Source organism: Geospiza fortis, unplaced genomic scaffold (assembly GCF_000277835.1).
Source record: "Geospiza fortis unplaced genomic scaffold, GeoFor_1.0 scaffold188, whole genome shotgun sequence".
Taxonomy (NCBI): Eukaryota; Metazoa; Chordata; class Aves; order Passeriformes; family Thraupidae; genus Geospiza; species Geospiza fortis.
In genome coordinates this window covers 4016247-4033188 of record NW_005054337.1, presented here as the reverse complement: position 1 = coordinate 4033188, position 16942 = coordinate 4016247, and the positions used below count along the sequence as shown (strand labels likewise).

General features: G+C 50.7%; 2 protein-coding genes across 2 annotated transcripts in view; one reads left to right on the top strand and one right to left on the bottom strand.

The window, feature by feature from the left end:
- ADA (adenosine deaminase) overlaps positions 1 to 12039 on the top strand; it is a 20544-nt gene extending 8505 nt beyond the window's left edge. The window contains exons 3-11 of the mRNA XM_014307510.2: positions 2961 to 3083; positions 3189 to 3332; positions 4143 to 4258; positions 6519 to 6643; positions 8215 to 8286; positions 8541 to 8642; positions 9319 to 9386; positions 9778 to 9907; positions 10308 to 12039. Of these exons, the coding sequence (XP_014162985.1) occupies positions 2961 to 3083; positions 3189 to 3332; positions 4143 to 4258; positions 6519 to 6643; positions 8215 to 8286; positions 8541 to 8642; positions 9319 to 9386; positions 9778 to 9907; positions 10308 to 10409 (982 nt within the window). The 3' untranslated portion in view covers positions 10410 to 12039. The remainder of the gene's footprint in view (positions 1 to 2960; positions 3084 to 3188; positions 3333 to 4142; positions 4259 to 6518; positions 6644 to 8214; positions 8287 to 8540; positions 8643 to 9318; positions 9387 to 9777; positions 9908 to 10307) is intronic.
- Positions 12040 to 13634: 1595 nt separating this feature from the next.
- PKIG (cAMP-dependent protein kinase inhibitor gamma) overlaps positions 13635 to 16942 on the bottom strand; it is a 13218-nt gene continuing 9910 nt past the window's right edge. Inside the window, exons 2-3 of the mRNA XM_014307548.2 lie at positions 15517 to 15692; positions 13635 to 14572 (exon numbers count right to left, since the gene is read on the bottom strand). Of these exons, the coding sequence (XP_014163023.1) occupies positions 14493 to 14572; positions 15517 to 15667 (231 nt within the window). The 5' untranslated portion in view covers positions 15668 to 15692 and the 3' untranslated portion in view covers positions 13635 to 14492. The remainder of the gene's footprint in view (positions 14573 to 15516; positions 15693 to 16942) is intronic.

Sequence of the window (16942 nt, the reverse complement as noted above, 5' to 3'; positions counted from 1 at the left end):
GCAGGAATGTGTCTGAGGGGATTTGGGAGCTGGGCAAGCTCAGAGGAGCCACCATGAGAAAAGTCCAGATATCTCATAAAGAGCTGCCTGCCTTTGAAGTGTGCCCAGGACACAGCAGAGGTGCTGTAGTCTCATTTCTTTTTCCACACTCCTCATCACAAAACCAAGTGGAATGGCAGCAGGCTGGGAGTGTTTGTCTTGGTGGTGGTGCTGTTGCTGCATGGTTTGGGAGGAAAAGCTTGGGTGGCCTTGCCTGCCCTGCTGCCATGTGCATTTGAATCCCAGGCTGTCTGCCTGGTGTCAGCAGGCAACGAGTCTCACTGGTGTGGGGCTGGCCCAGGGAAGCACCTGGCAGGGGTTCAGAGAGAGGTTGTTTCCTTGACAGAGCCCACGTGCATCTTCCTTCAGTGTGGATTGTGTGGGAAGCACAGGGTGAATGATTAACCTGTGGCAGGGCCTGGCTCCACATTTGTAAGCAAAACAAATAAGATTTCTTCCAGCTGTCACTGATACCTCAGATCAAGAAGGTGGCAAGGGTAAGGATTTTTGGAAACTGCTTTTAGGCACAGCTCTGGTATTTTGGGGAGGAAGTCAGTTCTGAGGAGGATGGGGAGTGGTTCAAGCATCCTGTGAGCCCAGCAGATTCCAAGGCAGTGCAGTCCTAGAGAGAAATGTTCTTTCTGGAGTAGCTTTTTCTGCAGGGCCTGGCCATAGTTTTTGCTGTGCAGTCAGAGAAAGGAGGGTGGGTCAGGGCTGTCCATCCCATTTTCTTGCTGGATGCTGGCATGGTGAACTCAGGGTTTCTGCTGGTGGGCTGCAGGGCTGGAATACAGGTCTAAGTGAACAGAAGAGCTGGTGCTGACTCCCTGGGCTCTGCTGGGTCCCTCTGCCTGCAAACAGAAAATGCCTGGGTAGTCCCCTAGGAGAATTGTAGGAGCCCTGAAACCCAGGAGGCACTGGCTGTCTGGGGATCCTGTGCCAGGATCCTTTCTTAGGGCAGAAACCTTCATTGCCTGAGCGTCTGCTGAGTTCCCTCTTATTTTTAAACAGCCCTGGCATCCTCCTGAGCTGCCAGCCCTCGGGTGGAGCAAGGCTGTGCTATTCATGGGCTCTGAAACTTGCACTCACACACAAACCAGTGGGGCAGTGCAGAAGGCTGTAGGGGGCTGACTGCCTTAATAACTCACCCTGGGCACAGAATGCTGCTTGTGGTCTATTTTTAAAAGTAAAGAGCTGGAAATAACTTTGCTAGGTGGTGTTTGACCATGTAGACAGAGCCCCAAGCTGCTGAGATGCACAGGCACCCTTGGACAGTGCACTGCTGAACTCAGCTGTTTTTAGAAACCTTGTCTCCAATTCTGTCAGGTCTGGGTCAGTCTTTGCATCATTCCTGCCCAGCCAAAGGGCTCAGAGGTGTGACAGACCCCTCGTGGAGACTGGGTGTCCACAGGAGAGGTGCTCTTTCTGTGGTGGCATGGTGTGCATGGTGCTGCCTGTGGCTGGAGGGAGCTCTGGGCAGGACACCGAGGTGGCAGTGAGGACAAACATGTTCCCCTCTGGCCACTTTGCTGCAAGAAGAATCCCACCTACAAGGAGGGTTGGATGGGGCAGCAGCAGCCCCAAAAGCCACACTGGCACGATCCACCAGATCTCCTCATCCAGAAGCATGGTTCCAGTGTGGATCATCCCAAAGCACTGCCACTGATGCCTGCAGGAAGGCATTGCCTTGGGAAGCACATGGAGCAGGTCAGGGACTTAGCTTTGCTGTAGGAAACCTTCCTGTGGCAGGTGGAGGAAGGTGCAGGTTGGTTCCTGGAGCAGAGAATGAGGTGTCAGTGCCATGGAAAGGGCAAGGCAGGGAGGAAAACCGATGCCTTGGCAGCCGTGAGTGTTCCCTGCTGAGCGCCAGCAACTTAATCTGTGCAGATTGCATGTGAGGGCTGAGCATGGGGCTGCTTTCCTTGCTGGCTGAGTGGGGAAGGAGCAATGTTTACCAGGGCCAGGAGCAGGGTCCTTTGGACTGTGTCCCTGCATGGCTCATTGGGATGCTGCTGGCAGGGCAGCACTGAAGCTGGCTGTGGTGTTTTGTCTCTATTAGCAGAGTTCTCCCATCAATCAGCTGTAATTCATTGTGGCAGGAAAGAGGATTAAAAACAAATGTCTGGTTATTATTCCAAATTTGTTTTGGCTTGTGCAGGGTACTAGAGGGCGGGGGGATGGCAAAGCTTGCCCAGAGAGCTGCAGTACCCTTGGCAGGCAGCCCCCTGGATCTCAGCTGTCCCCACACCAGGAACACCTTCACCCACTCGGAATTCCAGCTGCTCCTAGGAAAGATGGCTCTTCCCTCTTGGAAGTATTTATGTGGGGATTAGTGTGTCTGTCCCTTCAGTGAGAGCAGTTGTTGCCTTTTGTTCCTGTGTGTGGGAGGAGTTCCTGTCACAGGAGATGCCACCAGGATGCTGGGCTCAGGAAGCAGCTCCCTCTCAGGAGCTGCTGCCACTAAACCCATGAGCCACAACACTTCTGCCTGTGTGATCCCAGGCCCTGGTGCTTCTCCTTGATTTTTTAATCCTTTGAGCCTGCATAAGTGGAAATTAACTCTTCTGAAGAATTTTGGTGATTCTGCTGCTAGGTCTGTGAGGTGCCAAGAAATAATCCAGAGCCCCTTTAGATGAACTCCTTCTTAAGCTTAAAATGTGCCCTGGCTGTGTTCCTGCCGGGTCAGCCTGGGCTTGTATTTGGGTTTGTTTGTGCTTTGCCTGTGTTTTGGATTGCCTTCCTCTCTGCTGAGGTTCAGGGCTCCATCCATGAGGAGCTTTTGGAAGGACAGGGTGTGCTGTATCTTTCCTGTGAGGAAATGATGGTTGATGCTGCCAGCTTTGGATACAGTTGGTGTATAAAATGGGCTGATTAAAAATGTGATAACCTTCCCTGTCAGTAACATGTGGCTTTTTTTCCAGCAAAAGAGGCATCCCTCTCCCTGGGAACACTGTTGAGGAGCTCCTGAAGTATGTCAGCTATGACACACCACTGACACTTCCCCAGTTTCTAGAGAAATTTAATTACTACATGCCTGCCATTGCGTAAGTACCCTGCTTTTTGCTTTTTCCCCCTCAACCCCTGTCAGGATCAGCCTCGGAGGTCCCCCGTGGGCCCTGAGGGTGACAGTCCCACTGCCATCCCTGCAGGGGTGACCGTGAGGCAGTGAAGAGAATTGCCTACGAGTTTGTGGAGACAAAAGCCAAGGAAGGAGTCGCCTACGTGGAGGTCCGGTACAGCCCTCACCTCCTGGCCAACTCTGGTGTGGCTCCCATCCCCTGGGGACAAGCTGAGTGAGTGATCCTGCTGTGCTGGGAGCTGCTGGGTGGCTGGGTGGGCATGGAGAAGGCATCCCCATACCACCCAGCCACTTTGGCTTCAAAGGCTGCTGTAACAAACTTCCCTTCTCCTCCCATGCAGTGAGAGCCAGCACGCTTCCACCTCTCTCTTCCATCAATAGGGTTTTTCATTTTGAACACCTCTGTGTGCTGCAGTTTTTTAATGTCCCTTGCTCTGGGCACTGAGTTCTGTGCTCAACCTTCTGGCTGAAGCCCTTTCCTGTGAGAGGGAAAGGAATGTCCCCATGTGGACTGCCTGACCACAGAATGGGAGTTTGAGCTGGCAGAAGTGATGGGTGGTGTTGGAGGGGGCTGCTGCTCTGATCTCTTCCTTTCTTGGCATCCCCTCTGTGACATGTGCCTCTTATTAAATCAGTGCTGGGCTCTGGGGCCCCTCCAGAGTGTGCTGTGGTGGGTGCAGAGCCCTGGGCTTGCAGAGAATTGTGTGCCCTAATGAGATGCTCTGGCAAAGAGGGGATTCCTCTGCTCAGGCAGGATGGGCACCCAGTTCCCCAAGGCCTTTCCAAATCTTCGTGTAATCTGTGCCTGCTGCAGTGGTTCAGGTGTTACACCTGTACCAGGTAAATGTGGCTGTGGCAGGGCTGAAAAAGGCCTCTGGGTGGTCTCACTGGGCAAGTGGGACCTGGGGCAGCCTGTCCTCATGAGGGGCTGCTGGGCTGGACCTGCCTGCCTCCCTGGCAAGTGTCTGATGGCTTTTCTTCCCTGCCTCCCTGGCCTCTTGCTGATGGCTTTTCTTCCCTGTAGGGGGGACCTCACTCCAGATGAAGTGGTTCAGCTCGTAAATCAGGGACTGAAGGATGGAGAGAGGGATTTCCACATCAAGGCCAGGTCTATTCTATGCTGCATGCGCCATATGCCAAGTAATGTATTGCAGCTGCCCTGCTGCTCTGCTCCCTTCCCTGAGGGCTTGGGGGGGATGTCCCTGGGGCTGGGGCCCTGCAGGACCTGGGGAGAGCCCCAGACTGTGGGGCTGGTGCAGCACCAGACAGTGCTGGGGGTCTCTGGGGGTCTCTGCTCCTTTCACTGTAGGACAAAGCTCTGCTGGATGCAGGAGTGGGGGTCTCTGGGTACAACCAGTATCTGAACTGGTTGTGCCTTGCTAGAGGGACAAAAGGGGCTTTTCTGTGCTCCCCTGGGGGAGCTGTGGTCTCTGCTCTCTGCTCGAAGGCCAGAGCTCACCTTGGGCCAGTAAAAGCCACTGGCACAGTGAGCACTTGCATCTGCCATGAGTGGCTGGAGAGCAAATGGTCGTGGGAGGAGGAGCAGGCATCACATCTCACACTTCCCTGCTCATGATGCTACAGCAGGATGCTCCTTCCTTAGCCTAGGTCATGGGGCAGCCAGAGAATCCACTGGCAGCAGCCAGTTTCTGCTGGCTAAAGCTGAAAACACAAGTCAGATATACTTAACGCACATATATAAAATGTTTTTTAAAAAATCCGCAGTTCTGACAAAAAGCTTTGTTGGTAATAGGTGCTGTGACCCAGAATAGGAAGAAAACCCAATTACCAGCATTTCAATGGGCTGCTGAGTTTCACAAGCATCTTCTTCTAGGGAAGGATGCAGCCAGAGAGAGGCTGTGTGACAGCAGCTATTTTATGTGAAGGTTTTATTCTTAGTATCTTCATATCTCACACCAGTTTTATGTAGGCTTAGTAGGGTAGATGGTGGAAAGATTTTTCCTAGTGAGTACATGATTCATTTGTGTCTAGAAATGTCAAAAATTATATTCTTGGAAGCTGGTAGAATCTTGGTAGATTTCAAAGTGGGGTTTTCTTTTTTTTTTTTTTCCTGCTTGCACAGTCAACACCAAACAGTACTTTGAAAACTTGATCCTTATATTTCTGGTTTCTAGGGAAAAAAAAATGTTTTTCTTTGTAGAAACTGTAGAGCTGTCAGGCACTGGCACAGTGATCTGCAGTTACAGTCCCTGCCAGTGCACAAGTGGTAAAGGTAGGAGGTGGCAGGAGCAACCAAGGGTGTGTGCAGCCTGCACTGCCCTGCAGGAGGGATTGCTGCTGCAACCAGGAGAGGTGGCATTCTCATACCTGTGTCCCAGGGCACCAGCTGATACCCAAAACCAATGGCATGCTTGATAAAAGTCTTTAGCAGTGCATTCAGGATGTGCTGCACAGTGAGAAGCCATCCTGTAATTAATGAACTGTTGAGAGAAAGGCAGAGATACCAGCCAGAACTGACTCATATTAAACTTGTTAATAAAATAATGACTCTAACCCAGCAAATTGGAAAGTGGTGGAAAAAAATAGATGCTGAAGTTGCACACATCATCCTGGTGTGTTCATACGATTGGGGCTTTTCTGTACACAGCAGGTGCCTGTTAATTATTAACACAACTGTTTATCTCTGTTTCTTGGCCTTTCTGCTGGGTTTAAGTGCTATGTGAGCTGGTAGATGCAGTTTCTCTCTCAGAGGTTATCTATCCTGATCACAGAGAGCTCTCAAGCAGTTGTTGGCCACTTGTTAGTCTCTTTTTCCCTGCTGGCAAGTAGATAAAGCTTCAGCTCCTTCCTATCAGGAGTAGAATCCTTGGGAGAGTGAAGGATGCAACAGGGCAGGGATGGCTGCAGTACAGGGCCCCCCAGAGACCCCTCCCAGCCCAATCTCCTCCCTGACACAGCTCATCTGGTGGGGCAGTTCCTGCCTTTACCCTCACCTTGCCCAGCCAGGGAGGGGATGATAGCTCACGAGTTGAGGGATTTCTCCAACACATCATGTTACAGCCCCAGGGCAGTGCAGTTCATCTACCTCCAGCAACTGCTGCAGTCACCACTGCTTGGAAGGTTTTTAATTCATTTTTCCCCCTGCTTGAAGTGAGCAGAAAAACATGATGAGAGCAGTTTTATAGCTGGTGAATGCATTTTATTTCCCTTTTACTGACAACAGACTGATCACTTGACAGCTTTTATCTGCCTGAAGATCACAGAGATGACAGACCTTTCTGGCAGTTTGCTAGCTTTCTTTTTGAGCATCAAATTTTGGGAAAGACTAAAGAAAATAGCTCTAGCCTTCCAGTTATAGGACCAGGATTTGTTCAGAAAAATGCTGGAGGTGTGACCCTTATGAATGCTTCCTCCTGAATGCTGGTGCTGCCTCTCCCAGGCTGGTCTCCAGAGGTGGTGCAGCTCTGCAAGAAGTATCAGAATGACTCTGTGGTGGCTGTTGACCTGGCTGGAGATGAGACCGTGAAGGTGGAGGATTACGCTGAGCATAAGAAGGCTTATGAGGTTTGTGGAATAAGTTTTTAAAAAGAAATTACAAGAAGAATATATATTGAGGGGACGTGTGTGAAGGGATGCTTTTCAAACTGCAAAACAGCTGGGACAGCTTAAAAATTCATTTCAGCTATTAAAAACATTCTGTTAAATAGAAAAAGCATTTGTTTATATTTCCTAAATGATTAATGGCAGGCATCATTGCTAAAACATGGCCTTAGAGCTGGGGCTTGGCACACTGTGAGGGTGACATGAGTTCCACGGAGCCCAAATCAACCCCCACCCCTCTGCTGTTGGCTCCTGGGGCCTGGTGAAACCACAGCCAAGGGTGGAAGAGAGTGGCCTTTCCAGTCTGGCAGAAGTCACTGAGGAGCAGAGCAGAAACTGCACATTTGCAGGGCTTTTATCTGATCATCTCAAATGCAAACACTGGAATGGCTTCAGGAGCCTGATCCCAGGCTCTCCCCAAACTTCAGCCTTTGCAGTGGCTCCAAGGGAAGGGAAAGCCTCACTGCTCTTTGCTGGTGGAATTTGGGGTTGTCAGTCCCCACCATCCGTGGGGAGGAGGTTGTGCACCATCACTGACAGACAGGGTGGTGGTTTGCAAGCAGTGCTCAGGTCTGAAAGGACTTGGGGGCTTCCTTGGGGTCTTCACCCTGTCAGTGGGAGCTGATACAAGGCTGGCCTGCCCTGCTGTGCTGGGTGATCATAGACAATGACATGGGAACAGGGCTTCATTAACTGATGGAAGGCAGCCTCATCCTGCCCTGGTGGGCCAGCAGTACCAGGTCCAGCCTCCTCTGTCCGAAGGATGCATCTTGTCTCTGTGCCAGGGGCTCACTCAGGCTCTGAGATGCTGAAGCAACCCCCCCTCCCATCCATATTAAGTAACTGAAAAACTCTCCTGAGTGCAAAGCCCTGAAGGAATGTCTGTGAACAACGTCTGCTGCAAGATGGGGCTTTGCAGCCTGTCTGCTGCTGCCAGCTGGGTGGCCCTTCTCCAGCAAAGAAGGAACCGGGCTTCCCTCCAGGCTCCATGGCTTCCCAAAGCCCAGGTGACCTGTGACACCCTGGCAAAGAAATTTTCAGGGTGATCATGGAGCTGCACCCAAAGCTGCACTCACAGGGCCCTTAGGGGGCCTGCCTCCACCCCCAGCCCCTTACAGTGTCAGAGCATTTCTTCGTCTCTGCCCTGGGGTGTTTCTACACCCTAACACGTGGCTGCAGCTAGCCAAAAATGTAGAAGTTCCATAGCATGAAACTGCTGCAAGTTTCATGCAGAAAGGCAAGAGGGTGGAGGAAGAGGAGCTCAGAGCTTGCTGCTGTCTGGAGAGGAGGCAGTGGTGAACTCAGCCAGGGTTAAAAGCCCGTGAAGAGCCTGGCTGGGCTCCAGTGGAAGATAACCAGGATTTTTAAGTGTCTCTGTATGTGACATTACCGAGCTCTTGCAGCCCTTGGAGTGCAAGGCTCGTGATCTGTGGGCTCTTGGCACAGGAGCCTTGCTGTGAGAGCAGTGCCAGCCCAGAGCTGGCTGTCCTTGCTGCAGGTGATGGCACAGGAGGATGTTCTGCCCTGTTTTGCAGGAAGCTGAGAGGTGTGGGATCCATCGCACCGTCCATGCTGGGGAGGCCGGCCCGGCTGCCATGGTCAAGGAGGTATGAGAGCTCCTGCCTCAGGGCACAGAGGGACAGGCTGTGATGTGCCCTGCTCAGGGCACAGAGGCATCCATGTTGTTCCCAAATCCACAGCAAAGTGAACCCTGGGGACATGGGCACAGATCTGATGGCTGGAAAGGGACATCCCAGGAGCCAGCTTGGTGGTGTGGCTGTACCTACAGTGGGATGGGGGCTCTGGGCAGGCAGGGCTGAGCTGTGCCTGAGGCTCTGAGTGCTTTTCCTGTACTCTCTAGGCAGTTTATGTCCTGAAGACTGAGCGTATTGGCCATGGGTACCACGTCCTGGAGGACCCTGAGCTCTACAAGCAGCTGCTGAAAACAAAGATGCATTTTGAGGTAAGGATGTGTGAGGGGGCTGTGACAGCCAGGTAGGTGCTGAGTGGAAAACAAGCCCTGACTCAGGCTGTGCTACAGCCAGGGACAGGACCTGACACCCAGATGCTGACCACATGTACAGTGATGTTGTGTTTATGCCCAAAGCTGCACAGGAAAAATGTTGGGGACAAATCTATGCGTCTGCTGGGAGCACTGGTGTGCACAGCAGCTTGTGGGAAGGATGTAGCAGAGAGAATGGATCCTTGTGCAGCCAAGGATAAATTCTGGAGGGCTTATTCACTGATTTATAAACAAATCAGGCTGCTGTACCAGAGCAAGTCTGCTTAGAGGGTGGGAATGCCTGGGAGTTACAGTGCATGTAAAGATTTCTTTTGCTTTTCCCCAGAATGGATATATCCACTAACAGAGGGAATATGTACTTAATGCAGGTGGTTTTGTGACTGTGATTGGCTGGTGACTGACTGGCCATGGGGAACATCCCACAGCCCTGTCACAGTCCTGTGGGCTCCTTGCATCCCTATCCTGGGACACACAGTGGTCTGTCAGAGTAGTGCTGAGGGGCAGCTGTGAACAGAGCTCTAATCTGGTTTTACCAGTGCTGAGCTATCTGTGTCCACAGCTGGGATTCAGATCCATGTGGTTGATTCTGGTTTTTCTGCTCAACTCCCCCAAACAGGTCTGCCCTTGGTCCAGTTATCTCACTGGAGCATGTTCTCCGGACTTCACCAAACACCCTGTAATACAGTAAGACTTCTCAATTATGTGACATCTCAAATAACCAGAATTTGGGTTGATTACAGCTGTTTTATTGCTTTACAAAGCTAAGGCACCTCTGATTATGTGGCACATCCATGTACCTTGGCACATGGTGAGAGAGCCTAGTGCAGCTGGAGGAGTGTGGGGGTCCCTTGGGGAGGCTCTCCTGTCCCTCCTGACCTGCTCTGAGCTATGGGGCACGAGAAGCCACAGCCCAGCCACTCCTGGCAGGTCAGTGCAGAGCCATGGGGGGACAAGCTGAGCCTTGTGCTTTTCTCCAGCAGTCCCAAAGTCTTTGCTTTTGCTGCATTTCACCCTGAGAACTGCACAGTGTCACAGCCAGTGCTCTGCCCACCAGTTCAACCTAATTTCCTTGCAGGTTTAAGAAGGATCGTGCCAACTATTCTCTAAACACAGATGACCCCCTCATCTTCAACTCCACCATTGACAAGGACTATGGCATTGTGAAGGAACACATGGGATTCACTGAAGAGGAGTTCAAGAGAGTTGTAAGTCAGCCCAGGCTGGGTGCTCTGCTGGTGTCTCAGTGCAGCCCAGAACAACCTGCTGGTTTTTCTTTATAAGCTGAAGAGTTTTTAATGGAAAGCAGAAAATTCCGCTCTGGTCTTGTAAGCAGGAAAGTAGGACCAGGCTCAAAGTACATATCCCAAAAATTCCTGAGTATTTAAAGACCTTTGCTTTGTGCTGGTCTCATTTCTCCTGGGACTGCTGCTAGTGATGGGCCAGAGCAGTTGGCATAAAATAAGGCCATGGAAATGAATCTGAGAGTGGAAACTGTACACTCTCCCTCACCTGTTGCTGCTCAGAGCCAGGTGCTGGGATGTGCACAGCTGTGTGTTCATGTCTGATGTGTCCTAATGTCCCTGTGTTCCCCCTCTGCCTCCTCAGAACATCAATGCAGCCCAGTCCAGCTTCTTACCCGAGAAGGAAAAGCAGGAGCTGCTCAACAAGCTGTATGAAGCCTATGGGATGGTCCCCAATGCATCCTGACCTGTCCCTGGAGCCAGCCTGGAGTAGGGCCCCTCTAACAAGAGCCTGGCTGTCCTCTGTGCCAGTGGGAGCACTGGCAGGAGGTGCCCAGAGCCAGCCTCTGTCCCTGGCAGCCCTGTGTTGACCCTCACAGTGCTCATCAGAATCAGACTATCACACCCACCTACCTGTAGCCCACAGTGTCTCTCCTGAGTGGATCTCCAGCTTCCTGTCCTGCTGCTGTGCAAGCAGACTGGGTCTGCCTGCTGGCCTGACTCCCTTCTCCATCTGCTGGGCTTTCTGTGCTGCAAATGCAAACAGAACAACCTCCCTTATGGGCTTTTTCCTCCCCTCTGTCCCTGTTTTACCTGTCCTGTCCCGCTGACCTGCCTGGCCCTTGCCTGCAGTGCTGAAATATCCACTTTCAGCTCTGGCTGTGGCCTGGGTTAATTCACCTTTCCAGGGGAGAGGTGTGCTAGTGCTGGCAGCCCTTTCAGACACAGAGCCTTTATTCTTGTCCCTGTGGGTGGGAGGGCCTGGTCACAGCTATATTTACCCAGGGTTAGTCTTGTACTAACAAGACTGGAACAAGAACCAGCTGCAAGCTGGTGCCCCTGCCCGTGCACAAGTCCGAAGGGCATTTAAAACAAAATACATTTTTTTTTGGCATCCTTTCTCGCAGAGGAACTCCCATGTATCAGGCCTGCCAATGTCACTGCTGCAGAAGTGCACACCTTGGGCTCAGGCCCCAGCTGTGCTCACAGCTGGCCAGGACCATGCTTGCACAGGCAGAGGAAGCTGGAACATAATTTTACCACTTCAGGCCAAAATCTGCCTTCTGGGATTTTTCCCACTTTTTTAATCTTGGAGAACTCCTGTGACCTGCAGTTTGATCTTCCTCTTACCTTTGTTTAGGACTTGGAAAAAACATGATTGATTGCCTGGTTTAACAGTTCTGCCCTCTTTCTGATTTGACTCAATCATTAGGCACTCTTAAGGCTGAATAAGTAAATTAACTTGGACCCAATGTCACACATTGACTCAGGTCCCATCTGATTGCTTCTCTCACTCAATTATGACACTGGCTAGAAATCAGATCTTCAGTTTGGTGTAGAATTTATACAGAGAAACTCACCAAAGTTTCCTTAGTGATTTTATGGCATTATAGTGTTTTTACTCAATAAGCAATAGAGCTGTGCAGCCAGAGAAGAGACCATTGTTTTCTTACCTGAGTGTGTGGTGTGCTTTAGCATCCCAGGGCTCTGCCAAGATGCTCACTCCAAAGATACTGTACCAAAAAGTTGCCTTTGAAAAGGGGCCATGGTCAGCATTGCCACGGACAGACCATGGACTGGCCCAGCCCCTGCCAGCAGTGATGGAGTGCTGGGAGCATTTCCATTCTTTCTGGGCTTCCATACTGGTCTTCAGAGTAAAATACTCATCTCTGAAGTACGTGGTGCATATATACACATAGATAGATAAATGAAGATGAGAGAGTGATTTTCTTACTTTTATAAAGCAAAAGATAAAGTATCACTTTTAAGGACATGATTGTGGTAAGAAAGAGGTTTTGGGTCATTTTTCTCCCAACAATTGTTTCATGAAGAAGAGTTGCTTGTTTGGATTCTGGACAGTTGATTGTTAATCCTGTTTAATAAAATAACAAATTTATATTAAAAGAGAAATCCTTGTGCCTTTCTGTTCAAGGGTGACTGTTAGGAGCTGTGGCCTGTGGTGTCCAATCCCTGCTGGGGGTTCATTGATAGGTGTGATGGGGGCTTTGGTACCTTGCCTTGCCAGGTTGGAAGGGAAGCCAGAGGGAAGCCTCTCCCTTGCCAAGCAGCCCAGTTGGATTTGTGGCTCCAGGTTGTTCCAATCTCCCCTGTCCTTTTCCCTTCAGTAACACAAGGGGTGTGTACCACTGCTGGAGCAGCAATGCCATCACATCTCACCTTTCCAGGTGTTTATCAAAAGTAGCCACTTTTTTTTTCCTGTTTCCTGGGTTTTCACAGCTGGTTGATGCTCAGAGCCAAAGAGGGGCAGTCTGGGCTGCTGGGCCTCACCATCAGCGTGGGCAGGGCAGTGTTTGCCCAAAGGTTTTTGGGTTATTTAGTGCTTGGTTAGGCTTTGACAGGTCTGGCACACCCGTGTTCAGCTGGAAAGAAGGGCTGGGAGCATCCCTGTGCTCAGCAGCTCTGCAGATGAGGATGTGGCTGGATTAAGGCAGTGCCCTTGCTGTTTCAGCACAGGCAGTGACAGTGGCTGAGCTGGCTGTCACTTGCAGGGGGAACCTGATGCCTCTCACCCATCCCCTGAGAGAAGCTGGCCAACAACTCCCTACTCCTCTGCCTAAATATAATTCTGAAACAGATATTTTCTGACCAGGGAGAGCTAAGATTAGCCCACATTTGACTGTTGGAGGTCTGTGTGGTGCTCAGTCCTTCTGCACTGCCTTTCAGCTCTGTGTGTGTGTGTCAGCATGAGCCAAAATTACTGTTCTGTGGTAAGGAGAGCTGGAAATGGGGCTTAAAGCCACAGCTGTGCAGTCAGCCAGGTCCAGGAGCTCCCTGCTGGTTCGCCCCTGGGCATGGGAAGTGGGAGCAGGCTCTTGGCTACCATCCATGGCTCTGCAGTGACACCAGCCAGCCCAGGAGCCCTTTGCCAAAGCAGCAGCCAGGGCCCCTGCCTGGCTGCCAAATCCTCATTTCCTGTGGGGGCTGGAGCTGTGGAGCCCTCTGTACTCGCCCCATGGCCATCACTTCTCACAGACAATTCTCCCTCTGCCTGGCAGCCACTTCTCTGCTGATTTATGGCCTTGTTTAGGCTGATAAATCTCAGACTTGTAACACTCAGTTCTTCTCCAGGCTGTCAGGGAGATGATTTGTCACCAGTGGAGCTTCCCAGGTCAGCTGTGCCCTGTCCCTGTGCTGGTGGTCAGTCCCAGCCAGGCTGCTCCACTGGGATCAGTGAAACACCAGCAATGCTCCTGTAGCTCTGTGCTGCAGAGGGAAAACACCTCTTCCCACTGGCACCAAACCTGCTGGCTCCTGGGCAGTAAACCTGGGAAAGTGGGGGCACAATTTTATAATCTGTGCCCAGCTACATCTGCCTCCATCTCTGTGCTGCAAACCCATGGGGTTTCACAGATCCAAATCCATGGGATTCTTCTTGCACAGCTCTGTCTCCCTGTGAAACCACCCCACAGCTGAAGGTAAAACAAAGGAAGAAGAAACATCCAGGCAGAAAAAAAACACCTTCAGTACTTGAAGGCTGTGTCATTTATTCCAACAGCTTATGTAGTTTTATCAAACCATCTTTAACACAAAACATGTCTCCTTAAAGACAGAAGGGTGTGAGATCCTACCAGAGATCATCTCAGCTAACAGCTTGCAAAGTTAAGCCTGAATTTCAACAGTCAAACCAGCAAAATGTTTCTCCCCTCCCCTTAATAACATCTTGAAGTGTTCAAACCTGAAGAAGAAGATGCCTGTGGCTGGTGCTGCTGGGTCTCCAGGTGGGGCTGAACCCCACAGAGCTGTGCTTTGGTCCTTTCCTGATGCTAAGCAGCAGCAGCACAGGTGAGTGGTGTTGCCATGAGGGCAGCAGGACAGGCTGGGTCCTTTCCCCACTGCCCACCCTGATGAGGGGCCATGTGGACAATCCAGAGGCCAGGTCTAAGATGCAGATGAGGGTGAGGCTTAGAAAAACCAATAATCTAAATTTCTAACCTATGGAAACAGAATAAATAATAGTCTAAATCTGCAAAGGAGGAAGGTACCTTGGACAGGAAAATCTGGTGTGTCTATTATTACTGAAACTGTTTTTCCCCTAAGAGAAAATTGCAGCTAAGGCATCTTGAGAATGGCTCATATCACTACAACCATGGCAGTGTTGCTCTAAACCATCAGGGATGGGGGCAGAAGTCTTTTGGAGGTGCCAGTCCTTGCAAGTGTCTTGTGTCTCTCTACACAAGCACGGTTCCAGCAGAGGCATTTGACAGACAACTTGCTGTTCCAGGTTGGTTTTTGTCCACAGATTCAGCAAATTCTTGTTTAATGTTCACAGCAAGGCCCTCCTCCTGCCCATCCCACACCCTCTTTGCTCTCATGGGGAGGGGCTGCTTTCCTGCCCCTTTGGTCTTGCTCCAGGGTCGTTGTCAGAAGAACTGGCATCTCTTTGGCTTTCTGCAGAAGGGAGGATTGGGAAGAAAGCACAGTTACACCCTGCTGAAGACACTTGAAGCCATCAGTGATTGCCATAGCTGATTTCATCCAGAGAGACAAAGGATTTTTACCTGAAGTTTTATCTCTCCCCTCCTGTGACCAGATACTTGGCCCCATCCATGGGAGAATTCAAGGCCATGCCAGGTTTAGTGGAAGGTGTCCCTGCCCATGGCAGGGGGTCTTTAAAGTCCCTTCCAAACCAAACCATTTTCTTATTCTATAATTAAGAGTATTGGGTTCTCCCTCCACATTCCTGGAGTACAAACACCTCTCAACACGCCTGGCAATACTGAGGGGGAGCCTCAAGGTAGGGATGTGCACTCACCCAACTTCCAAGTGCTCCAGAACTGTCTTCCTGACAGCCTGGCAGAGCCTGAGCTGCTCTGGTAAAGCAGCTCCAATTTGTGCTTACTAGGGATGGGTGGATGGACACATGCTGGTATGGTCATGCTGGAAGAAGTACAGTTGGGTAATTAATGTATTTTAAAGTGTTTTTATAGTTACAGGTTGTAGGTTGGAGCATTAAGCAGGTAAGGGGGAAAACTGAGTTTCCCTTCTGCAGTGATAGTCTATGTTGTGTTGCTTATTAGTGAAATGAGAGTGGCAGCTTTGGACAGAAGATTGAAGCTCCTCACAGCCTGCTTGCCAGGGTGATGCCTCTGCCACATTTGGGCTGAAGGGGGGGATTTGGACATGTGAAAGTTATTTGTGTTGTTATCTGAAATACTGCAGAACTATTTAAAGGTTGATTTTTTCTGTGTGTGTGTGTGTGTGCTCACCTGCCCTGCTGGGCTCACAGCTGTGTGTGTGTGTGCTCACCTGCCCTGCTGGGCTCACAGCTGTGTGTGTGTGTGTGCTCACCTGCCCTGCTGGGCTCCCAGGGGTGTGTTTGGGTGTGAGCTCACCTGCTCCCTGCACAGCCAGCTCCCCCATGTCCTGGCTCAGCTGGCGCATGCTGATGGTGGTGGCCTCTCTCTCGATGTCATGGACAGCGTTCCTCCGGCCAGCCCGGTCGCAGGAGATGAAGTCAGTGTAGGTGCTGGACTCTACCTCCATTGCATCTCCATTCACTTGCAAAATGCTGTGGAGGAAGCACAGCTGTGAGGCCCAGGATGCTGGGCACGGCTCCCTTCAGGTTAGGTTACAGCATGAGAGATCAGCGCCTGTAACTGTGCTCCAGTTCCTCTGACAGCAGGGACTGCAATGTCAGATATCACCTCCCCCATGTGGGGCAATGTGTGGGGAAACCCACCATGCTGGGTGACCCACTGTGCCACGTGAGGGCAGGTCTTGGGTTTTTTGTGGTTGAAATGGCTCTCAAGGTATTAAAAAGTCTCTTTTTTCCCAGCCCCACAACTGAAGAAGTTGAGATTCTTCAGTTCTGCTTTTCAAGGTTGTTTATTTTCTCCTAACTATTCCATTCTTCCTCTGACCTGCTGAGATCTGTCTGGCAGGTTGGTTTGTGGCACACTGACCGCCCTTGGGGCAATGTTAGCTTTTTATACTAAGAACTACGTGTACTTTATTTACAATAATTTTCCAATACCTATCACCTATGTTAGACAGTCTGTCTCTAAACCAATCCAGAAGTGTCGCCATCAAGCAGAAGATGGAGGACAAGAAGGACAGGATACACCTGTTGTCACCTTATCACAGGGGTTCCATACTGTTGTCTCCTTATCACAAAAGTTCCATACCTTCTTGGTGTTTCTCGTGGGCAGCTCCTCAGAGCACTGACGCTTTCTCCTTCACAAAGCAGCCAACTGACTTCAGTTCCCTTCTCAACAGCCACCCCACTCTTTTATAGCATCTTCTGCTCATTGCTTACAGCTGTGGCCTGTTAAAGTCAGGCCTGTTCCTAATCTTTGATAATTGGCCCAGCTGCAACTCCTTAGGGGTAAGATTACTTTCTACACTTTCTTTATTTTCTTACATTCTATCCCCCTACACACCCCCAGATTCCTGCATCTTGCCTCTTGAACTCCCATTCTAAATCCCCAAAATTCTACTTTTTCACCCTGTGACAAATTCACTATCATTCTATTCAAACTCTTGTGGCTTGTACATCCTCATACAAAGTTGGTCATTGTTTCCATGGGTTAAAATCAAAGGCACAGGTGGTTTTGACTCTGTACCAAGGTCTCCGAGCCCCTTGCCAGGGTCTCAAGTCACTCCAGGGCAGCCAGAGGGATGTCCTGGGTTCTGCCAGGCAGGAGGGCCCCATCCCAGATGCCTGCCTTGTTCTGCCTTCCCCCTGCAAAGCCAGACATGGTGCTTGTCTCTCCTGGGAGTTTCCAGCCTTCTCCTTTGGGCACACAAGGTCGCTTGCAG